Source organism: Oscarella lobularis, chromosome 3 (assembly GCF_947507565.1).
Source record: "Oscarella lobularis chromosome 3, ooOscLobu1.1, whole genome shotgun sequence".
NCBI classification, from domain to species: Eukaryota; Metazoa; Porifera; class Homoscleromorpha; order Homosclerophorida; family Oscarellidae; genus Oscarella; species Oscarella lobularis.
In genome coordinates, this window is record NC_089177.1 from 3,464,208 (window position 1) to 3,487,523 (window position 23,316).

Below are 23,316 nucleotides of genomic sequence, written 5' to 3' on the forward strand. Positions count from 1 at the left end.
AACGCGCACTGCTACGCGCGCGCACTAAGTGTTACCCAAGCAACAGCTGGAAACAGCCCCTCGCACAAACGCACGACATGAAACGATGAAGAAGACGACTCTTAATCGTCAGAACGACGTCGAGACTAAACTCTCGGATGCAAAGGTAAAATTTCGAGACCGCCGAACCGCAGCATTCGAATGGCAACGGCCGTCGCTTCCCGTTTTTTTCGAATTTTCAGCTCGCTCCGTCTCACTACATGGCTCTCGCCGCCATGTCAACCAAAGAGCGATCGCTCAAGGCATCAGAGACGACGTCGACGCGCATTCTACAGCTTCTAAACATGAGCGAAGTGTCGCATTACAAGGAAAGCGCATCGGAATAAATAGATATTTGGACGCGATCAAATCGTGACGTAAACGCGTTAACAGGACACCCATGTCGATCTCAACGAGCCCTTATTTCAAGTCTCACCATCGGAGATTATCTTTCAAAAGTTTGACGCCTGCGAAACGTACGAAATTCCTCTAATTCTCAAAAATAGCGACAAGGTGTGAGAAGGCGTCGAATTTATTCTGTGCGCTCTCCTTGAGGATTTTCGCCTTAGGTTGCTCGACACGTTCGAATCACTCAAGAAGAATCGCCCTATTTCGACGTCATACCTCCAAAATGCGCCGGAAGCAAAGTAGCGCCGGGAATGGATACAACCTACGTGATTCGATTTAATCCAAACGAGAAAAAAGTAAAACGGTTTTGAATGTAACAAAAAAAGGGGGGGAAAAACACTCAACGTCTTTTCCCTAGGACTACGCGCACGAACTCATCTGCATCACGGAACGGGAAACGTTCTCTATTCCAGTGCGAGCCATTGGAGCGCGAGCCGTGCTTGATTTCCCTGACAAAGTCAATTTTTCGACCTCTCCAGTCAAAGTGAGACAAAAAGACGATGTTTAGAGTAGAGAGAGAGGATTTTTTTATGAAACGTTTAGCATACGGTCAGTAAGACTCTGCTCGTTCGAAACGTCGGCAATTGCGACAGCAAATTCGTCTTTTCTGCGACCGGGTACAGAAAGCTCGCCTGTTTCTCGGCTCAATAAATATTAGAAAATTAGACCGTTTTCCGTGACTCCGACAAATGGATCGCTAGAGGTGAGCGCCGGCATTCAGGTCACCGTCGATTTCACGCCGGCAACGATTGGCAATCACAACGGGGAATTAGCCGTTTGTTACGACACGGGTAGGGAAGCGATAAGAAGAATGTAATTTTATGAAGGCGTCCGTGGTCGCGTCATAGGTGAAGTTGTATACGTCAGTCTATATGGAGCTGCGGTGAACGCCCACGTGCGACTGGACAAGAGCTCGTTGACTATGGAAAAGACTTTCATTGGCTTGATGTCGCAGAGGTGCGGCGGCAAAGATAAGATAATCGAAGCTTTTAACTATTGATGAATTATTCGCAGAGCTGTGACGATTGTGAACAGGAGTGACGTCATTGTGCGTTATCAGTGGAAACCCTTTCCGACGGACGCAATGGAGAAGGATTATCGAACGGGGTACGTGAGAGCGAAAAACGTCATCAAATCAATTACTCTATCTATTTTAGTCGCATCGATGAATTGAATCAAGAGGAGGACGACGAGACGGAAGTCTTTCTGCGAGAATGCATGGCCGATCCGACGCTTCGGGATCGAATTTCGATTCTCTCGCGAACATTTCAAAATAGGAAGAAGGTAATGAAAAAAAAATACGAGAAAAATCGCGAGTAGAAAGGGAATCAATTAATAGTCGTACGAATCCGACGCGCTTCTCTTCGACGACGACATCTTCGCCGTCGAACCGACCGTGAGTCTTCTACGACGTCGTTTTTGTGTATTTCTTTCCTTCACGTTTTTTTCGCGTCAAGGAGGGAGAGATTTGGCCCAATGCCGACACCAGCGTCACCGTCTTCTTTCGGCCTCAGAAGGCGACGTCGCACACGCGCACGGCTTATCTAGACGTGACCGGTCGCGAGGAACGACTGCCTTTGAAACTCAAAGGCGAAGGATTGGGCCCGATCGTTTGCTTTTCTTTCGATTCGCTCGACATTGGGAAGGTGTTCGTAAGCTCCGCACACGCGTACGAGGTAAACGGCGAGATTCTTCTCTACGATTTCAAAAAAAACTTTATTTCTTGTTATAATAAGGTCATCGTGGAAAATAAGGGGGACATTGATGCGGAATACAGTCTCCTTCCAATGGGATCTCTCTTTGGTCCTCACTTCCAATTCTCTCCTAGTCAAGGTGTTCTCTCACCTGGCAGCTTGCAGAGCATTGAGGTCGTCGGTTAGGCACGAAATGAGTTGTCGTAGTGACGTTCTGTATATAGATTGCTTTTCGGTCGTCGATTCTGGGCGAATTTAGCGAAGACTTTTTGTGGGAAATTAAAGGAGCGCCGGAGCCTCTTCGCCTTAATATTCAGTACGTTTTGTCGCACACTCGTACTTGCTTTTTGACATATTGGATGCAGGGGAAGTGTGATTGGGCCTACGTTTCATTTCACTGCAGCCCAGTTGGATTTCGGCATAGTATCATACGGTCGGCACTTTATTTGATGAAGACTTTCTCATCCTTTGACGTCAATTTCCTCTCGTTCCTTAGGTTTTCCAAAAACGGAGGAAGTGACACTGATTAACACGTCGGAAATTTCCATGAGTTACGCTCTTCGCGTGCCCGGATCGGCGTCCGAATTTCAAACGACGCCGTCGCGAGGAAATTTGAATCCAGGAGAACGTCAAAAAATGCAGGCAACGAAACAATTAATTAATCGAGCAACCAAAAAATTAAAAAATATAAAACCCTACTCGCAGGTCGACTTCATTCCTGAACAAGTGACCGTGTACGACACGGCGCTTACCGTTGACGTGGACGGCGTGGGCGATGACGTTTTGTCGTTGCCGCTCGTCGCGCAATCCGTTGTGCCGACCATCGACGTTCGAACGCCCATCGTCGATTATCGCCGTTGCTTTTTGGGTTATCCCTACGAGCAGTCGGTAGAACTAGTCAACGAGTCGGATTTGCCGGCCAAGTACGAACTCATTCCACAGGTAAGAGAATGGGAAGTCTTTTCACTTTGCATTTTTTTCGCTTTTAGTCTCATGATCTGCCGCAGTTGTTGTACTTTACTTCAAAGCCAAGAGTAATTCAGCAGGGTCTTTAGGGGGGGAGAGTCTGACAATTGCTATATAGGGCATAATTGATGCCAGATCGTCGTATCTGGTTCCGCTTACTATTGAACCGTGCATGCTGGAAGCAATTTCCGCCGTTGCCCTGTTTCGAATTGCCGGAAGCATGGATCAGCCTCTGGTAAAGACAAAAAATCCTCCAACGTCACGTTACGATAGAATTTCGGGCGACGCGTAGGAAATCGAATTGAAGGCGATTGGCGAAGGACCGGTGGTCAGCGTGAAACCGCGAGAGTTGGATTGGGGTCGATGTCCAGTTTTGACGCCGCTCACGAAGAAAATACGGCTCAGCAACGAAGCTCTAATTCCAGCAAAATTCAAGTGCTCAATGGTAAAAAATACGACTATATTTAGACTCGCGTTTTAGTTAAATAATTTTCGAGGCTCGAGAGAGAACGGTCTTTCGCGTCTCTCCGCAATCGGGGGAAATTTCGCCGGAATCGAGCATCACTCTCGAAGTGACTGCATTCGTGAATGACGCTCAGAGGTTTCCTTTTTCTCCTCGTCTTTCGCGTTTCCTCCTCAATTTTTTTCTGTCTTTAAGATTCAGTGACAAGTTGACCGTTTCCATAGCGTACGGCGTGTGTCACACCGTTCACCTATCGGCGCTCGGTCAAGGAACGACGATCGTCGCTGATCCGCCTATGGTGCCGTCCTTCGATCTGGGCCCCCATTTCAGCACGCGTCCGTGCTCTCAAATTTTCACGCTGAGAAACGCCGGCCGGCGACATCAGGCTCTGTCGTGGGCGACGCTCGGCTTTTCGACAATAAGAGCGAAGAAATATCTTCAACAAAATAGGGTAAGCGACCTCAATTTGCAAGTACTGTATACATAAAGACGCTACAAATCGTCTTCGTCTTTAGCCTTTGCCTCCCGAATTGCAAAAGCCCGTTTTTGCAATCGTTCCCAATAAAATGGAACTCGAACCCGGACAGGAGGCAACCGTTGAAATACGCGGTCATTCCGACGTTGCCAAGTCGGTCAGAGAAACGCTCGTGTGTCACGCAATCATCGGAAAGAATCCGATGAAGGAGAAGATAATGGAAGTCGCTTTGTCGGCCGAATTCATCAGTCCTCTCCTCCGTTTCTCCGCGGAGGAACTCCACTTCAAAGTGCTTCAGGTACTCTCGCGAAAAAAAAGTGACTATTTGTGCGCGAAATTCTTCGTTCCAGGTACCGAGCAGTTTGCTTCAAATTCGTCACGAAACGCTCGACGTCGTCAACGTTTCGTCTTTGCCGGTGACCGCTCAGCTGCACTGTCCGCACCCCTTTCAACTTTTGTCGCGAGAAAAGGCGTCTTCGGATCACGTACGAAGCGTCTAATCGTTTTTTTTACGTGGACGAAATATAGTCGTTTATAATTTAGGAACTTTTCTTGAACGTCGGCGAGTCGACGGCGTTGAGCGTTTTTTTCAATCCCGGTTCACCGGGCGACAGATTGAGTCACGTCGACGAATGTGCGTTGACAGTGACGTACAAGGAACATCCGCACGAGGTATAAAAAAACGACTTAGTCGTCGTCGTCGAATGTCTTCACTTTGGGGGTTTCTTTTAGGATCGAATTCTGCTCAAAGGAGAGGTTCACTTTCCCAATCTCGACTTTGAATCGATGATCGTCGACTTTGGCTGCATTCTGAACGACACGGAAATGATTCGTTCCGTAACGGCGACGAATCAAAGTCCGCTCACCGTCACGTATCGGTGGTCGTTCGTCGAGTTCGTCGACGACGACGACGACGACGACGACGACGTGGAGCAGGACGAAGGCGTTGATCTTCAATCAGCCGACGAGGAAACGGATAGTGCGAGAGAATCGAAAGACGGCAGCGAAACGTCTCTTCAACCAACCGATAAGGACACCAGATTGTCAAAGAAGCAGAGTCCGTCAATTGAACAGGCGAGCTCACTTTTTACATATACAAACCGATTGGTCACATATTATTTGCAGATTTTCGATATTTTGCCTTTGTACGGCACCGTTCGTCCCGGCGAATCGCAGCAGTTTCTCTTCTCTTTCTTCGGCCACGCCGATCTCGCTCGCGAAGCGATCGTCCAGTGCGACGTGACGGGCGGTCCCAGCTACGAGCTCAAGCTGCGCGGCGAAGCGGCTCTCGTTTGCTACGAGTTCGATCGAACGACGATCGAATGCGGAAAACTGATCTACGACCAGGAAACGAGTCAGTCGCTGTCCTTATTCAATACGGGCAAAGTCCCGCTCGATTTTCACGTCGTCGATGCGACGGAATCGGGAGACGGAGTCGTCGTCGTCGATCCGCAAAACGGCGACGTCGAACCGGGCGGTCGACGCGAAATCCAACTCAAATTTGTGCCCGCTTTTCCGGGACGATTTACGAGAACGTTCGGCGTTCGCGTCGCTCACTTCAAACCGACGACGATCACAGTCGCTGGCGAGGGCGTATTTCCGCACGTTCTTCTCGCGCTGCCTCGCGTTGTCGATCCCGACGGCGCTCGTGCCGCTCACGAGAAGACGGCGAAAGAAAACGTCGCCAATAACGATGATGATGATGATGATAAGAATCGAATTCAAATTGAAAAGGAAATCGATCGTTTGGTCGTGCGAGACGATGCCGTCGGGAAGCAACGTCGCCACGCGCGTCCCACTCACGGCGGCGGCGGCGGCGTGACGAAGAGAAAAACGCGGCCTCATTTACCGGACTACGTTCTCGATTTCGGTCACGTCGTCGTGGGACAGGAAAAGACGTTGAGTGTGAGAGCGACGAACGTCGGCGATTTTCCCGTGACGTTCGGCGCCGAAAAGAGCGGACTCGTCGCCGTGACGGCGCGCGGATTCGACGTGACGTTGAAACCGGTGCGACAATTGCCCGCCAATGAATGGGAAGAGTTCAACGTTCGATTTGCGACGAAAACGTCGGACGATCTCGGTCAAGTCGCGGGATACTTGCCCATCTTGGTACGACGACGTCGTCGCAACGAGAAAGTGTTTGGCATCTGATCGCTGCTTTTTAGGTGTCCGGCGGCCCTTCGCTCGGCATTTGGTTTCGAGCTAATAAAACGATGCCGGAGATGGAGATATCGGCGGACGAGATTGACTTTGGAGATGTCGATGTCGGCGAGTGTATGATCGTCACCGTGCAACTCTTCAATAACAAACCAATAGAGTAAGCGATGCGGAAAGGGAGAGGGGATTAATGAAAAATTATTCATTTTTAGCTGCGAGTGGAAGTCGGTTGTGCCGGAAATGACGAAAAAGCGCAAGGTTATTGATACAGTATATTATATGTATATTTCTTTAGTTTCACTGTGCTATAGGCTGAACGTTTCTTGCCTCGCCATTTACAGCGAAAAATGAAGGAAAAACTCAAACCAAAGCACTTTGAATTGATCCCGTCGTCTGGCTTACTAAAACCCGGTCAGCGTGCTTACATCCAAGCAAAATTTTTGCCTTCAGAAGAGGTAAAAAATTCTAATTATTTTACTCATTTTGTCCGACTCAATTTCGTAGACTTTATACGGTCAAAAAATTGATTTGATCGTCACTCGTAGTACATGTCGTCACATGTTGCGTCTGACGGGAAAAGGACGAGAACCGCGCGTCGTCTTCGACTCGTCCGTCGTCGAGTTCGGACCCGTCCTGCCTCATTCCAACGGACAGGAAATCGACGTCACGGTCAGCAATCCGACGGCAAATGCCGTCGAAATTTACTCGCTCGACTTCGACAAGCGCTACACGGAGGAAGACGACATTTTACGAGCAACGCAAGGCTACGATATATATAACACTCTCCTCTTGCCGCCTCGTTCCGCCGGCGATCCCCTACCACCTGAAATCGTCGACGAATACGCTCAGGAACGAAAGGGCGAAACGGACGAATTAAAAGAAGAAGCGGAAGAAAAGTCGTCTCGACCGGACAGTGCCGAAAGTCGCGACGCGACCAACGCCGCCAGCGCTATGGAATTGGCATTGGGCGAATCGACCGTCGAAGTCGGCGAACTCGAATTCACGCCCGTTGCTCGGGCGATCGCTCGTTATCTCGGCATCGACTATTCGCCGGAGGGAAAGGCGGCGTTGATGCGACGCGGCGTCGCCGTTATCGTTCACGGGCCGTCGCTTTCCGGGAAGACGACGCAGGCGACGGCTCTCGCGACGGCGTACTGTGCGGCGCTGTTGAAAGTCGACGACGTTCTCAACGACGCTATTGTCGCCGGATCGACGACGGCCGCTTTGCAGGCGAAAGAAATCTGTCGCGAAAGTGCGCAGCAGGCGAAGGCGGCCGAAGAGGCGGACGCGTTCGTCGCCGGTGCGAACGCCGATTTGGCGAAATCGCGAAGAACGTCTCAGTCGTCCGGTAAATTTCTTTTGCCCAACGTCGTCGGCGAAGCGGCAGTCGCATCGACCTCGAGCATGTCGGCGACGTCGAAAACGAGCATTCAGATCGACATCCAGCCGTCGGCGCCGGTCGGAGATAGTACCGATGCCGATGCGGACGAGCAGATTTTACCTACGGTTTTGCCGGAGGAGCTTATCGTCGAGATTCTCGATCAGAGAATGCAGCAGGCGGACTGCAGTCGAGGCGTTATTATCGACGGATTGGAGTCGCAATTTACGTCGGGATTGGTGTCGACGGCGAGTATTGTGCTGCGGGCTTTTGAAAATCGCAAGTGGATTTTTTTCGTTCAGTTGAACGTTAGCTTGAATCGGACTTTGGAGAGGCAAGAAGCGAAACAGAAAGCCGAAGGTAGTGAGAAAGACGAGATCAGTTTTTCGTAGATTTTACCTCTCTCTTTTTTGTCTTTCTAGCCGCCGAGCGCGAAAAACGTGGCGCAAAGGAGGAGGAAGTCGACGTCGACTTGTCCGAAGACGAGTACGAAGCGCTCTCGGAAGAACAGCGCGACGAGTACGATCGACGAAAGCTGGCGGCGAGAAAGAAAAAGATACGGGAGAGAATCGAGAAAGAAGAACAGGAGAGAAAAGAGCAAGAACGATTGCAGGCGCTTCTGGAGGAGAAGCGATTGGAAGAGGAGAGACTCAATAAGAAAGGAAAGCGAAGGAGAGACAAGGAAAAAGAAAAAGAAAAAGATCGCGGTCCCGGAAAGTCGTCACCGACAGCTAGCACAGATCGACTAGGAATGATTAAACAGGCGGCGGCGGCGGACGCGTCTCGATCGCGTCCACCTTCCGGTCGAATTCGCGAACCGTCGCAATTGCAGCAGCCTGTTCCCGTTACGCTAGATCGCGCCGACTCGCAGGCGAGCAACTTGAGCGAGGGACCGTAAGAGAATTTTTTTCTATGCGCGGACTATCGGTTACGCTCTTGTGCCGCTATAGGAAAAGACGTCGATCGGGCTTGCGGCGTGCGCCGTCCGTTTCTTCGACCGGGCTTTCGAATGAGCTATCGAAGCAGTCGTCTCAGGAATGCGGCAATCCTGTCATTCAAAAGCAAGTTGACATGCACACAGGCGTGTCTGTTTCTAGAAAGCGTTCCTCTTTTTTTTACAGGTACACGGAATACGAGTCGTCGCTCAAGCTGATTCACACCCTTCTGGAGCAATGGGACAGAACGACTGGCACGATGTTTAAACTGGCTCGAGGTCAATTACCGGGTATAGCCGAAGGGGGAGACCAATCGGATACATCCTCTCCGAGACCTCAAGCGCAAACGGCATTGAAGAGAGGCAAGAGTAGAAGAGACAAAGAGGTACAAACCTTCTTACACGCGCGTACTCGCGATCGAGCACTATCCCCGCAAGGCATTGACGATTCCGTCCGTTGCTGAGAGTCCGTCAGGAATTGACGTTTCCGGCGTCGATGGAGGCGAAGCAGCGAAGGAGAGCGAAAGGAGAGACGATCTCGGCGTTCCCTGCTTTCAATTCGACGCCGGCACTACGAAGAGCGAGCAATTGACCAACGAATTGATGTCGTCCGGATTGCCGTCCCTTGACGACATTCTGGAGGGATTGGGCTTGGGACCGGACGGACCGCCAATTCCGCCTCCGGCTCGATTCGCTGTCGTTCCCTACCCGGTTCGACGACCGCCGCCAGTTGGTTCAAGTCACTATACATTTGTGGCGGCATCACCCGATGATCCGTAAGTCATTTAGCGATATACCACAATGCATATAATTCAACCGAATCAGCAATATCGGAGAAGAAGATCGAGGAAAGACGCAAGAAACAGAACAAGATTCGCAGCTGTGGGACAAGGTACTCCTTGCTCTTTACTTTGTCGAATGGTAAATTCTGACCCACACATATAGGAATCGAAGAAATCGTCGGCGCACACTCGCTCAACGGTCACCGTAGACGAAGATCGGTCCAGTCGATTATCGAAACGACTTCCGCAGACGACGAAACAGAGCGCAAAAAAGACGGTCAAGTCGGTGGCGGCAACACCGCCGCAGTCGGCTTCGAAAGACGTGATCAGGACGATGTAAATGTGACGTTTTCGAATAGTCTCTCTTTTGACACGATCTCTTGTTTCTTAGCTCGCCGGTGGCCGAGGACAGTGTCGTTCAACCAAAGACGACGTTGTACGTGCGGGTTGTGTTTTGAGTGCGGGTCTCCCCTTGCACCGGCGTCTTTTGCTCTCTTTCAGATTGGGCAGTTTTCGTTGGGTGATTCCCGCCGGGGGTTCGACGACTCTACGCATTCGTTTTCAGTCCTTCGAGCTGGGCCAGTTCGATCAGACATTGAACTTTGAGCTACTCGGTACGAGACGAACGTATCAACTCTACTGTCGGGGTCTGTGCGCCTTTCCGCAGATAAGTCGCGAGCCGAGGTGGGTATACATGTACTTCATTTCCTCCGCGAGAATTTCGTGTCATGTGTTCGCTCTTTTTAGAATCGTTTTCCCGTCTCGCAAAAAGACGAGAAAGGAGGACGAAATTGTGCACAAGAAATACATCATGGACACGGAAACATTTGAATTCGGTCCCTTGCACGTGGGCAAGTCAAAGGAAAAGTCAGCTAAGGAATCTGTCGCGAGACCAATTGCATATTAGAACACGCCGACCGATTTAGATACAAAGAAAAAGAGCAACGCTATCCGGAGAACATGGAAACGTTGACCATCAAAAGCAATTCGCCTCAAGTGTGCGAGCTGACGTTCTGCTTTCGCGACGACGCCAAAGGCGACACCTATCTTCTCGATCCGCCCGAAATGGCTCTTCAGCCGGGCGAATCGCGTCCGCTGCGCGTCTGGGCCTTCCCGCGAACGCCGGGCTTTTTCAAGGACGCGATCGTCTGCTGCATCAAGGAAAATCCCGAACCGGTTCTCTTTCCCGTCACCTGTCACGGTTGCCGCGCCGAGCTCGAACTCGATAAGAAAACGCTGCAATTCGACAAGACTCTTCTACTGCGAGAGGACACGAAAACGCTCTACATTCGCAACCACGGTCTCGTTCCCGCCGGCTGGCAATTGGGCGGTCTCGAGACGCTCGGCGACGACTTCACCTTCTCGCACGAGCACGGAGTCGTCGAACCGAAGTCGGAATTCGCTCTCAAAGTCCAATTTCGCGCCGCAAAGCAAACGATCGTCAACAAGAAAGCGATTCGCATCGAAGTCTTTGACACGCAGCACGTTCTCGGCGTTATTCAACTCGAGACCGTTTACATCTACGCCGAGGCCTACGACGTGGCGCTCGACATCAGTTTTCCTAAAGGTGCCGACGGTGGCTTGGATTTCGGCTGCATACGAGTTGCTGAGGAAGCCAAGCAGGTTTTGTCGATACGGAACAAGGGCCGCTACGAAATTTCTTACAAGTCTGTTGCGGGCAGATCGCTTTTCTTATTGTCTATTTTATTTTTTCTAGTTTTCTTTATCACGGCGGAAACACGGATCTGCCTGCCGATAAATTGAACAGTATTTTTTCAGTGAAGCCGAGCAGCGGCCGGCTTCAGGTGAATGAAAAACCGCAGCAGGTTCAAGTGGAATTTCACCCACTTTCCGGTCGGGAAATAACGGTCAAGGATCAAGCCCTGTTGAAGTGCAACGTAAGAAAATTGTCGCAGAGAAAATGGCAGTTGTTCATTAATTAAATTCTCTTAGGTGATTGAACCGAAATTGGGAAAGGACGGTCAGGTGATTGCTTCAATACCGATTCGACTCAGTGCGAGATCAGTCTTTAGCAGGTAATTAGATGCAGTTTTCTTAAACGAAAATACGAAAATTAGGATTGCTTTATTCTTACAGATACTCTATTCATCCGGCTCACGACATCAACTTTGGTCCCATGGTTGTCGGCAGTCGTAAACAACGATTCCTGACGATAGAGAATCACGGCGAATTTGACTTTCGCTACGCCGTTCTCAAACTGTCTGCGGCTCAGGCCCGATTTGGAAAAGGGTACACCAACAAACCCGATCAGCTGTTAATCAAAATCTGACATCATTTGTTCTCACAGACCCGTCTCGAAGCGAGCGCGATCGCGAGACGGATCCGGTAGAACGTCGCAGCAAATAATGCGAGGCAGCAAGAAAGCCGATTCCCTACGGTAAACATACTCGTTTGAATAAAAAAAATCCCGTTGCACGTTCGCCCGGCTAATATTAAATTTAGACAAGACGTTCTCGGCCAGCAGAGATTGGTTCTCGGAATGTTCGCTATTTATCCCGGAATGGGTATAGTCCAACCGGGCTCGTCTCAAACAATCAACGTCGACTGTATAGCAGAAACGCCAGGAAAATGCGAAGAGGTACTCGTTTACTAGTAATCCTTGCGCGTGAAATACCCTGCTCTTCGCAGTTGGTTTCTATTGACGTTTCGGATCGAAATCCGAAAGATCATCGCGAAGGCATCAGCTACAAGCTCATGGCCGAATCGTGCATACCGGGCATCAATATAACCGACGCGGCATCAATATTCGAGGAACACCGCGTCGTTCGTCATCTCTCCGTTCTCGGTCAACTTCAGCAGAAACGACAGGTACGCGAGGACTATGTTTTGAGACGATGCATTGCATTGGCTACGCGTAGGCGAACGGTAGCGGCGTGTACAGCGAAGAAGAGAAAAAATTCTACTTCAACACTGTAATTGTCGGTCACCGAGCGAAAGCGCGATTCAAGATAATCAATCCATACAAAGTCACTACGACGACGACCGTCAATATATTTCTATAAACCTAAGGCGTCGATTTTTTAGGTTCCCTGCGATGTGACGTTTTCCGTCAAGGCTCAACACAAGTCGCGATTGGGAGAAGTATTCGACGTCGATCCGAACAAAGCGAGCATTCCAGCTCACGGCCACTCGTTCTCTACGGTGACGTTCAGTCCGCCGTCGATGCAGACGTTCGTCGCTCATTTCGAAGCGTTGCTCGACGCCGGTCCGCTTTCCGGTGCCGCGTCGCGCGCGCGGAGTCTCGCCTTTGAGATTGTCGGCGAAGGGAATCTGCCTCACGTTGCCGTCGTTCGGCCGGCGCTGCGGAATAAGAAGAGTTTGCCGTTGATCGTGTTTCGACGCCTACTCGTCGGTCGTCGACAGACGATGCCGCTTGCGCTGCGAAACGAGGGCAGCATACCGGCTACGGTGGTCGTCAAGTGGACTGACGCCGACGAAGCATTTACGGTGTGTCGAGTGAGGGACGAAGAAGAGGAGGAGGAGGAGGAGGATGACGGAAGAGAGGCGGAAGAGACGACGGCGCTCAGGACGGCAACGGTGAAAATCGAAGTGGGCAAGACGGCGAACTTTGTCGTTGTTTTTCACCCGAAGAAGGCACGTTGCGATTGGCATACGCGTCAGTGTTGTGTTATTGGGCTTTTTGGGCTTTTTTTAGGTTCGACAGTATCGAAGTCAACTTCAACTTCAGATCGTCGATAATCAGTTTGAAAATACTTCGGTTCATCTCGTTGGCGAAGGCTTTCAGGACGACGTCACAATCGGCGATATAGTCGGAGGCGAAATAGGCGAAAATGACGAAGAGACGGCAACGACGAGTTCGGGCGACGACGTCAGCGCTATTCGGGAAAATCACCTACAATTTGGCCCGTGCAGCGTCGGTGAACTGCGCCAGATATCGTTCACGTTGACGAACCACGCGACGCAATCGCTTCGGTTTGCGTGGCCCAGCGGAGTCGTCGACCCGAGCGTGACGTTCTCGCCGTCGCGCGGTCACTTGCGTCCGCACTCGAGCAAGGACGTCGTCGCGACATTTCGAGCGAACGCGCCGAAGCAGTTGGACGGCATGAAAACGAATTTGCACATCAGCAAGATTGTCTACAGTCAACCTCTGTCTCAGGCAGGAAGCGCATTCTCAATTGTGTTTGCATAGTTTATTTATTTGACGATTTGCATGCGCAGGTGGGAGACTGGGACGATCGAATGAAATCTGTCAAGTGGGTTCCTCTTGACCTTTTCGTGCCGGATCAAGCTGACAGAGCCCTTGCAGCTGGCGAATCGGCTACAGATTTAGCCGTTGGCACCGCCGCCGCATCTGTGCCGGAAGCCGGACAAAGGGTTTGTTTGCGTACTATTTTAGTGGACGGTTGTTGTTTGATCGGAAAGTTTAGCCTCCGTTGAGAAGGAAATTAATTGAAACGGAGCCGGAGCCGGAACATGCGGTCGTCGACGATTCGAATCGAGAAATTGATTTGCGAGTAAGCGTCATCTGCGACTTCGCCGAATACAAGTGCGAGACGACGAACGTGAAATTTCGCGACACGCTCATGTTTCAGACGCGAGCTTACAGGTAAGAGAAGAACTCTTCTCTTTAAAGAAAACTCTCTTATTTGTTCGAATAGCTTCGCTCTTACGAATCAAGCGAAAGTCTTTTTCACCTATCGCTGGTCCGTACTGACGGCAGACGATAGGGAAATCGCGCTGACGAGCCGTCCGGGAACGGCACTTGGCTACCGTTCTGTTGCCGTCGACGAAACAGGCAGCTTCGTTGCGAGCGACGGCGACGAGGTCGAACCATTTAGCATCGAACCCGTCGACGGAATCCTGAAGGCGGGCGAAACGCAGACGTTTACCATACGATTTAGTCCTCTCGACGCCGTCGACTTTGAACGTCGTTTGAAGTGCACGTACGTCGGGAATTTCCCATCGAGGTCGATCTTGAAAAAAATTTCGCTTGTCTAGGATTCCTAACTTGAGTCCGCGACTGGAACCGCTCGTCGTCGCCGTTTCGGGTCGCAGCCTCATGCCCTATTGTCATTTCGAGTTGGAGAACTCGGACTATTTGACGAGCGGTCGACGCAATCCGGATATGCGCGGCGCTAGCGGACTGCCGGGCTCGTCCGTCGATCCGAACACGCGCGTCATCGAGTTTTTCTCCTGTGGAGTAAATAACAAGATCATAAGGTCGAGATTGTAGGGAATCGCGGTAAAAAGATGATTCTAATGATCATTTGTAGACGCTTTTTCATTGTCAATCCCACGAGCAGCGGATACGACTTCAACTGGAGCACTTACTCTAAGCAACCGCGACCCCAATTCAAATGTCTTACGCCTCAGGGTCACGTCGCAGGTGGAAAAAAGACCGAAGTAAAAAGGCGCTGAAGTTTCTCGTTTGAGAAAAACGATTCTCTTTCTTTAGGTTGTCTTCGAGTTTGTTGGAGACTGTCTCGACCAATTGGAATCGTTCTGGGTCTTTTCCATACCGCGTCACAGCATCTCGGTCTCGTTCCTACTCGTCGGTCACGTCAGCGAGCCGGCCGTGACGATGGATCGTTCGAGCGTCAATTTTCGCTCGATGTTGATCGGACGCACGTCGCGCGACGTCGTCAATTTGATCAACAACGAATCGACGCCCTTTCACTTTGCCGTCAATCCGGCGAGCTGTCACGTCGACAAGCAGTCGGCTCGCCTCGTCGTCGAGCCCATGTCCGGCGTCGTGCAACCCAAGTCGACTTTTCCTATTACCGTCACTTTTGGCCCCCTTCGAGAACAGGAGTACAATTTCAACGTTCAGTGCTCCGTACGTCGCAAGCCGACGCCTATCAGTTTGAACGTAAAAGGCGAAGGCTATGCCGTTCACGCTGCTCTCGTCTGCGAACAAGCTGGCTCCGGCGGCAGCACTCAAGTCGAATTATTGCCTGAATCAAAAACAAATTTCGTCGACTTTGGCGGCGTTCAGGTGAACGAACGAGCCGTCCGCCAGATCGCCGTCGTCAATTTGGGACGCTTCAATTTTGACTTCGACTGGACGACGAGCGAAAAGTGCCAGCGACGCGGCGGCAGTCAGAGCGACGGCAACGTCATTACGGTCAAACCCGCGTCGGGAACGGTGGCGAGCAACAACCGAACGAAATGCGAAGTAGCGTTTTGCCCGTCGAAAAAACTCACCTTGGACGGTTGCGTCATAACGTGCAAAGTAAGTACACCTGCCGTTTAACTTGAGAGATGAGTGACCGATTTCTATAGATTCCACACGGTCCTACTTTTCCTATAACCGTTCTCGGTCGCGGCACGCTGCCGTCGTTAAGTCTGTCGTTCACGAAACGAAATTTCGGACCGTGTTTCCTTAATCGTCCCGGAATGACCCAGTCAAAGGAAACGCTGGAAATTGTCAACAACGAAAAGAAAGACGTCAGGTTAGTCGTCATTATCGTATGTCCTCGTATTTGATAATGATGTAAATGTCTCTTTAGTCTATGCTGCTTGTATTCCAGTTCGGCGCATCTCGATGTCCAGTTCTCGCCGTGCGTGCTAGCTCCCGCTCAGACGACTATAGCCGTTTTCTCCTTTCATCCAAACGAACCTGGCAAGTATCGCGACTTGGTACCGTTCGAAGTGAACGGGTTGTCGCGCGTCAACGTCGAAATTCAAGGCGAAGGAACCGCTATGAAGGTAGCAGCAGAAAAGCAACTATTTCGGTAAAATTGGACGTTGGATTTATTTAGGTGGAAGTTGCGAAGAGTTCTCAACGACACGTTCGCTTTGGAGCTCTTCGCGTCGGCCAATCGAAAGTGGAAGTGGTCGAGTTGATAAATCGAAGCGCTCGTGACGTCAAATTTCGCGTTTCTGTCGTATCGTCGTCTGCTATACCAGCGGGCGTAGTCACCGTGACGCCTGACACGGAAATCGAACTGAGCGCGAAAGGAGGAACAGCAAAGGTCGAAGTAAAGTTCCATTCCACTGTGCGAGTGAAGCATTTTGTTCAGGAAGTAAATAATGCTATCATAATAATATATAGATTTTCTCTTATCGTGCATTGTTTTTTTAGGTGACGATGGAAAGTGTTCATGTTGGCTTGTCGCATCCTCTCTTTGTCGTGTCTGGCTCCTGTCAAGGCATCGAGTTCTCGCTTGATTCAGATCACCTTCCTTTCGGTGCGGTTGTCGTTGGCAGTTCTAGTTCGCGAAAATTGATTATGAGCAATCTTGGCGACATTGGAGCTCAGTGAGAGTCGCGACATCATCAAACGACGACGTTTTTATGTTTTCATTCTATTGTAGCTTTCGTTGGGACAACGAAAAATTTGGTCCCGACTTTTCGATATCTCCTGCCGAGGGTTACTTAGCTCCCAGCATGGAAGCACCCTTTGAAGTTGCATTCCACCCCAAGTCGACCAACTACGACATTCGAAAAGATGTAAAAGAAAAAAAAGCACGTAGAAAGAAATAAAATTCACTTGCTCGTTTTTTTTTGGTAGAAAATTGCCTGCGACGTATGGATAGTGGAGAAGAAGAAAAACGGCGGAGAGACCGTAACTCGCTGCGATCCGCTGCAGCTCACATTGACGGGGACCGCAATCAGTCAGCAGCAGAGCGGCAAGGATCAAATCATACAATTCAGCACGCACGTTCGCATGAAGGAGACGCGCGCAATTCCCCTGTCGAATCGCACGACTCAGCCGTGGACGAATATCCAGCCCGTCATTGACGGCGAGTACTGGAGTGGACCGGAAACAATCACAGTCAACTCTGGTAGCACGTGTCAGTACGAACTAACCTATCGACCCCTGACGATGACGACAGAGCAGAAAAAACACACGGTAAGTCGTTAGTGAAGTATATTTTGCACCTAGCAAGATTTTCTACTAGGGATCGATTTTCTTTCCTCTCCCTGACGGAAACGGATCGTTGTACTCGCTTCTGGGTCTAGCCGATCCTCCCAAGCCATCGGGAAACATTTCTCGCGACGTACCGTGCAAAACTGCCTACACCCAACTGTTGACCGTCACAAATTGGCTGCGTCGACCGCAACGATTCAAGGCGACGATCGAGATTCTCAAACCGGACAAACCCGATCCTACGACAACAGTCAAAGGGCTGGAATACATCGACGTGCCGGCGAAGGCAAAGAAAGAGTACCAGTTGCATTTCTACGCTCACAAGGAAGGCCAGATAAACGCAAAAGTATGCGAGAACAGGGATTTACGTAACGTCCTATTCAACAGTTTTTTTAGGTGACGTTCAAGAACGAACAGAGTGGGGAGTACGCCTACTACTTCGTCGCATTCAAATCGACTCCGCCTGAAGTGATTGCCACCATATCGATTTCCACTGCCGTTCGTCAGATGGCATCTCGGCAAGTAAGCGTTCGCAATCCTCTTCAGGTGCCCGTCACGTTTCAAACAAACTGCAACGTATCGGACATCAGCCTGCCGTCGAATTTTACCGTTCCCGCTCAATCGGAAGGCTCGTTTACATTCGAATACCTCCCGCTGAAATCGGGCGACGTCCAAGGCCGCCTCATACTGACCAGCAGCGAATTGGGTCTCTACCAGTACGATCTTCAATTGACGTCGACTCGCGGCGGCTCAGAACGTCCCGTTCACTTTACCGTCGGCTTGGGAGCCAGCTTGACTCAAGTGTGCCGCTTCGTTTGCTTTGCTAAGCAGAAGGCGGATTTCATTTGCAAGGTCGATCACGCCGACTTTCACGTCGACCGCAATCTCAGTTCGGCAGCCGCCTCCGCCGGCGGAACGGAAGTAGGTGTCGAAGTGACGTTCGAACCCGGTCGACTCGGCGATTCGAAGGGACAACTCACGGTGACGTCACCCGTTGCCGGCGAGTACGTCATTCCTCTCTACGGACACTGCGTCGCTCCCAAGCCCCAGGGTCCGTTTACGGTTCGCGCCGGGTCGAGTTACTCGATTCCGTTTAAAAACGTTTTTGCGCGAACGGCGGCGTTTGCCTACACCGTCGATAATCCGGCGTTCGTCGTCAAATTCAACGAAACGATCAAATCGAGAAAGACGCACAATATGATCGTTTCCTATGAGCCGTCCGAAGAGGCGAGCAAGACGAGTGGCACGGCCATGGCGAAGCTAACGGTCACGTGTTCCCGAAGTGCCGCCGGCGGAGCTGGCAACATCCAGTGGGTCTATTATCTCAAAGGAATCGTGCCCTATTAGGGATACGCACGTACAGTTCAATTATAGTCTGTTTCTTTCCATTGTAGGCGCTACTCGATTAGCATGTCTAAACGCTAACGTCTCGCGCGAGAATTCTCGCTCGTGACATCCTGGCTTTATATCCCGGAGTCCAGGATCTCGTCTGCCGTCGTCGTCTACCGTCGTCGTCTACCGCTGCGCCAGTGCACGCACGGCCTACAGGCGAGTCATTTACATGCTTTTCTCTACTTATAAATCGAGCACACGCGTGCACGACTCCACACTAAAAGCGGAGACCCCTTCCCTCGCTCTCTCCCTTTTTTCTCCCTCATGTCGTGGACGATCGTTGATCCGCAGGCGTGTGTGCCTTTCGATCAGCACCCGATGGCGACAGCTAGTCGCGATCTCGACCTCCTACGCCACATGATTCGAGCCATCGTTCCCCCAATGGGGAGCCACCTCCACAAAGGTCAAGCAGGTCGCATAGCAATCGTCGGCGGCTCGAAAGAGTACACGGGAGCGCCGTATTACGCCGCGATGTCGTCGCTGAAACTCGGTGCCGACTTGTCGTACGTTTTTTGCAGCGAAGCGGCGGCGACGCCCATCAAGACGTACAGTCCCGAACTAATCGTCGTTCCGCTGCTCGATTCGCCGTCGGACGTCGGCGAACGACGAGCGACGATCGATTCGTGGATGTCCCGTATCCACGCACTCGTCGTCGGACCGGGACTCGGTCGTCATCCCGATTTACTCAAATCGGCGGCGGGAATGATCGGTTTGGCGCGCGAAGCGGACAAACCGATCGTGATCGACGCCGACGGACTGCACGTGATCGGCGAAACGCCGGCACTCGTGCAGGACTACGAGAAGGCGATTCTCACGCCGAACGCCGTCGAATTTGCGCGTCTCTACGAAGCCGTCATGGAATCGCCGTATCGCGACGACGTCGCGACGCGAGTCGAAAACGTGCGTCGCTTGAGTGAACGACTCGGTCACGTGACTATAGTACGAAAAGGCGAAGAGGACGTCGTCTCGAATGGACGTCAGGTGTTGACTTGTGGGATTCCGGGCAGCATCCGGCGATGCGGTGGTCAAGGCGACGTACTCGCCGGCTGTCTAGGTACGTTTGTCTATTGGGCTAATCTTTACTGGTCGTCAACGTCGCCGTCGTCGCGCGACAGTCTCGTGCAGCGTTACGAGCCCATGGTGTCCGCCGGATACGCTGGGTGCACTGTGACGCGCACGTGCAGTAGGCGGGCCTTCTCTAGACGACGTCGGTCTATGACTGGACCTGATTTGATCGCCGAGATACAGGGCGCCTACGATGCCTTATTTGAAGAAGCGACGTAAAAGGCATCATGTAGAACTTTTCTTAGATACGTTATGTGTCGCGCACGTGCTTGGGATTACATACGGGACTGTAAAATGAACTGAACGAAGATGGATTCTATTTTTCACGAGACGGTGAAGCTCAAACGGGTCGTTTTCTTTTCGATTCTGTGACTCGATGCATGACTTTCAGCAAGAGGGATCTCTTTGCGCGCAGCACTGTCTCAATTCTTTAGTCCAAGGTCTGAAACGAATAGGGCCCCCCTCCCTCGGACTTCTCGCGAACGATTCACTCTCGCCAGGGCCCTACTTCACCGCCGTCGACCTCGGAAACATAGCGAGGGACCTCGACGAAGAAGAACGACAACGAATGGCGGAAGGCGACGTCGAATCGGAGGAATACCAGAAATTTCTTCGCGTACGCATCCGGGAGGTCAACGAAGGAAATCACACGAAGAAAAACGTTCATTCTCCAGGAACCGTCTCATAACGTAGACGACAGCGGATTCTTTTCCGTGCAAGTACTAAGTCAAGCGTTGGCCGTCTGGAATCTTCAACTCATTCCCTACAACAGCCAAGAGGCACAAACAGCTCGAGAAAATCCTCTGTATGCGTGTAGTAGAGTGCGCTAGGCCTTCCATCGTTATACAATTTTTTCATCCTTTTTTTTTTCTTGGGGATTGACAGTACGGAAAAGGCATTCATCTGCAATCTCCAAGAGCACTGGCTCGCCGTGCGGAAACTCGGAAGGCAGGTGGTATGGGGGTTATTTGAAGGATTTTAATAGTTGATTTGATATGTCTGCCTCGCGCGCGGTTCAACACCTGATCGGATTTAACTTTAAAGGTGTTCATATAATTGCGGTTAGAGGAAACTCTTAATTAATTACGCGAGTTAAAGTGATTAGTGGAGGATGAGATCATCCGTTAGCTAGGATCACGAACGAGATAAGGTTTCCCGTGTTTGCCCAGGTGCATGTTTTTGAAAGTGAACTGGCGTGGTTCGGTTCCAACTACGTATATTGGCGTTGACCGCTGTGTAAACCCGAAATTATCTCATTGAATTGCTCAATTTGAACCCCCATGATGATGGTTATGCTAAAGGGGGGTTCTGATTGTCTAAGCGCTCTTTAGTGTCTCGCCTTGCACTCTTCTCTTAAATTGAGGGCTGCAGTTGTTAATTAATTCGTACGAGGGCGGCGTGGACGAGTTCCTTTACCAATGGGGGGGATTTGTTTTTTCCCCTCAGTGGTTCAATCTCAATTCTTTGCTTTCTGGACCGGAGTTGCTGTCGAATACCTACCTGGGCTTATTTCTTGCTCAACTTCAGAATGAAGGTCGGATAAAAGAGCGTCTCGTTCTCGAACAAACAATAACGTTTTCCCTTGCCTCTGTGTCTCTTCCCCTATCAAGGCTATTCTATATTTGTAGTGAGAGGAGACTTGCCTCCTTGTGAAGCAGACACCGTTCTATCTGTAACGGAAGCAGTGCAAACAGTTCAACCATACGTTCTAGGAGGCGACGACGACGATGACGATGACGAGGGTCTCGATCGTTCTTCAAGACGTAGACATCGACGTGGTCATCATCATAACAGACAGTATCAGTCAGAAATCATCTAACCGCCTTATCTTTTAGCCAGGGAAGAGTTGGACGTCGAGAACGACGCCGCATTGAAGAAAGCAATCGAGTTAAGTTTATTAAAAGATGGCGACGACGGCGCTAACCAGGCATACAAAGAGAAGGACGAGGAAGAGGAGGCTGAATTGCGAAAAGCTATTGCGTTGAGTTTAGAAACGCCGCTAACGCCCAAGGACGAAAGCAAAGAGACTTCACCGGAGCTTCTTAGTCCTAAAGCTGTTTCTGACGCGCTCGAGGCTGCTGTGAGAAGCGGTGAAATTAGACTAGACTAAGATATAGGGTTACAAAGGGACTCCTTTCTGTAGTGTCCAGTCCCACTGCTTTAGACGATGCTTACGTCGTTCATTCGCTTTCGGGTGACAGTGATAATAACGACGACGACGTTTTGAGCGCTGAAGAGACAAAGGACGACGAAGGAGTAGTAAGCGTTTCTAGGATTACAAGGCAAGGTGAGCCTCCTAGACATTCATTAACGAACGCGTTGGTTCCTTTTATTAGTTTTGTTCCTATAGTATCGGAGATGACGGAGGAAGAGATGATGGAAATGGCCTTGAAACTGTCTCAGGATCCTCAATGACAATGATCGGCCATGCAAACCGGTCTGCACGTATTGTTGTGATAGTGTACAGTAGAAGCTGATGGACTTACTCTAGCTCCCAATTAGTGTATGTATATTGAGTTGCGCATTTGGTCTGAAAGTTTGCTCTGTGCTATCGAAGATTCTGTTGCTGACACTTCACGAAGCTTGGCGTTAGAGATAATTTAGTGCGCAGCTGTTGCGCACTGTTCGGTTCCGCCATCAGTAAAGGGGTTTTTCTATATTTGGCTCAGACGTTTGTGGAGCTCTTGCTAACGCGTTCTTATGTAGATGTAGATGTAGAGATGGCTCTGAACGTCCTCTGTAATGCAGACAACGATCGCTACGTCCTGCTCATATGAAAAACTTTCTGCTATTTTTCTAAACGGCCTAATACATACAAAAATCTCGGTTATGCTTTATGTTGCAAAACAGTAAGCCTGTAAGATGACGCATTTTACGCAACTATTTCAATCTTTTGTCATAGTAAGTGGTTCTATCTGGTTGACGTCTAATCAGGTCACAGGAAAAATTTCTAGTGCAGCCGCGTCACCGTGAGACGGTCAGTTTCCAGCTGACGCGTACGGCATTTGTGAGGTTACTTGTTTTTGTGGCAGGGTTGGTTGTTTGCGCGAAGCCCGTTTTTTTACGCGATACTGCACCAGTCACGGAATGCGTAGTCAGGCGTGGTCGGCTAACGTGATGCGAGACTGTGGCCTTAGTCAATAAGGTTTCGCAGTCTCCGTTTATCATCTGTTGTGTTCGCAACGTACACAGACCCCGTACGCATTGAGCAGTGTCTTCCGGCAGGTTACTCCGAAATTTGGTTCTTTATCTATACTGCGCTAACAATAGCTGACTCAAGTCTGGCACGCATGCATGATGAATCGAACTACGTCCGGTCACGTCATGCAAACATCCAATCCAATCTTTATAAACGAGCGGAGGAAAAGCGCGGTTTTTTGGAGTCAATCGAGTCTCCGAGTTGACCTTTACTGACGGACGAGTAAGGACGGCGCGGACACTCTAGTTAGGCAATTAATTTAATGCATAAAATTATTTTAGTAGCCACATATAGAACGGCTATAAAACGAGTCGGTTCTTGAGAGATGCGTCACAGACCTTGGATCGGTAATCGGAAGCTTACATCCGAGTGACTGCATGATCGTCGTCTTCTCTGTGTTTAGGTTACCGTTTCACCGCTGACCAGTCATTCGATATCGTCGACTCTACCCATTTGGTCGCAGCTGTTGTTTCGACTTCAGGCACATACAGGTGAGTCCTGAAATAGCTTAGGTATCACCAAACTCTCAG

General features: G+C 50.4%; 3 protein-coding genes across 6 annotated transcripts; all 3 read left to right on the forward strand.

Annotated features, from left to right (window-relative positions):
* The first annotated feature begins 8 nt into the window (after window positions 1–8).
* Window positions 9–18,596, forward strand: LOC136185524 (hydrocephalus-inducing protein homolog). Its single transcript, XM_065972686.1, has 64 exons — window positions 9–145; window positions 222–345; window positions 410–531; window positions 588–722; window positions 785–910; window positions 970–1,043; window positions 1,093–1,217; window positions 1,275–1,383; window positions 1,441–1,533; window positions 1,584–1,710; window positions 1,766–1,822; window positions 1,884–2,102; window positions 2,163–2,294; window positions 2,345–2,436; window positions 2,486–2,553; window positions 2,617–2,762; window positions 2,826–3,062; window positions 3,110–3,154; window positions 3,205–3,321; window positions 3,379–3,531; window positions 3,584–3,687; window positions 3,745–4,000; window positions 4,065–4,322; window positions 4,375–4,509; window positions 4,568–4,696; window positions 4,757–5,098; window positions 5,150–6,133; window positions 6,190–6,341; window positions 6,394–6,439; window positions 6,493–6,636; window positions 6,686–7,919; window positions 7,982–8,453; window positions 8,510–8,620; window positions 8,681–8,879; window positions 8,932–9,269; window positions 9,319–9,385; window positions 9,439–9,611; window positions 9,667–9,711; window positions 9,777–9,959; window positions 10,023–10,142; window positions 10,202–10,942; window positions 10,993–11,173; window positions 11,229–11,311; window positions 11,373–11,525; window positions 11,584–11,673; window positions 11,739–11,874; window positions 11,925–12,104; window positions 12,155–12,262; window positions 12,321–12,890; window positions 12,952–13,413; window positions 13,476–13,631; window positions 13,685–13,863; window positions 13,916–14,200; window positions 14,256–14,477; window positions 14,531–14,660; window positions 14,713–15,489; window positions 15,540–15,709; window positions 15,767–15,965; window positions 16,019–16,282; window positions 16,342–16,517; window positions 16,574–16,709; window positions 16,771–17,112; window positions 17,162–17,476; window positions 17,527–18,596. The coding sequence occupies exons 1-64, from the start codon at window positions 86–88 to the stop codon at window positions 18,475–18,477; spliced, it is 14,859 nt and encodes a 4,952-aa protein (XP_065828758.1). The 5' UTR covers window positions 9–85; the 3' UTR covers window positions 18,478–18,596.
* Window positions 18,597–18,601: 5 nt separating this feature from the next.
* On the forward strand, window positions 18,602–19,891 carry LOC136185541 (ATP-dependent (S)-NAD(P)H-hydrate dehydratase-like). The gene is made up of 2 exons (XM_065972710.1): window positions 18,602–18,678; window positions 18,814–19,891. The coding sequence occupies exon 2, from the start codon at window positions 18,841–18,843 to the stop codon at window positions 19,804–19,806; it is 966 nt and encodes a 321-aa protein (XP_065828782.1). The 5' UTR covers window positions 18,602–18,678; window positions 18,814–18,840; the 3' UTR covers window positions 19,807–19,891.
* On the forward strand, window positions 19,817–23,310 carry LOC136185538 (ataxin-3-like). Of its 4 annotated transcripts, XR_010669564.1 has the most exons (15): window positions 19,817–19,920; window positions 19,979–20,027; window positions 20,088–20,203; window positions 20,262–20,392; window positions 20,473–20,539; window positions 21,034–21,121; window positions 21,198–21,365; window positions 21,423–21,677; window positions 21,731–21,874; window positions 21,938–22,024; window positions 22,145–22,436; window positions 22,490–22,564; window positions 22,620–23,008; window positions 23,068–23,133; window positions 23,190–23,310. XR_010669564.1 is itself a non-coding variant. In XM_065972708.1 (11 exons), exons 1-10 carry the CDS (start codon window positions 19,897–19,899, stop codon window positions 22,000–22,002), a joined length of 1,107 nt encoding a protein of 368 aa, XP_065828780.1. In that variant the 5' UTR covers window positions 19,817–19,896; the 3' UTR covers window positions 22,003–22,024; window positions 22,079–22,164. The 4 variants fall into 4 exon arrangements, 2 of the variants coding, with proteins under 2 accessions (XP_065828780.1, XP_065828779.1); XM_065972708.1 differs by lacking the exons at window positions 22,490–22,564; window positions 22,620–23,008; window positions 23,068–23,133; window positions 23,190–23,310 and having other exon boundaries at window positions 22,079–22,164; XM_065972707.1 differs by lacking the exons at window positions 22,490–22,564; window positions 22,620–23,008; window positions 23,068–23,133; window positions 23,190–23,310 and having other exon boundaries at window positions 21,938–22,164.
* Window positions 23,311–23,316: the final 6 nt, after the last annotated feature.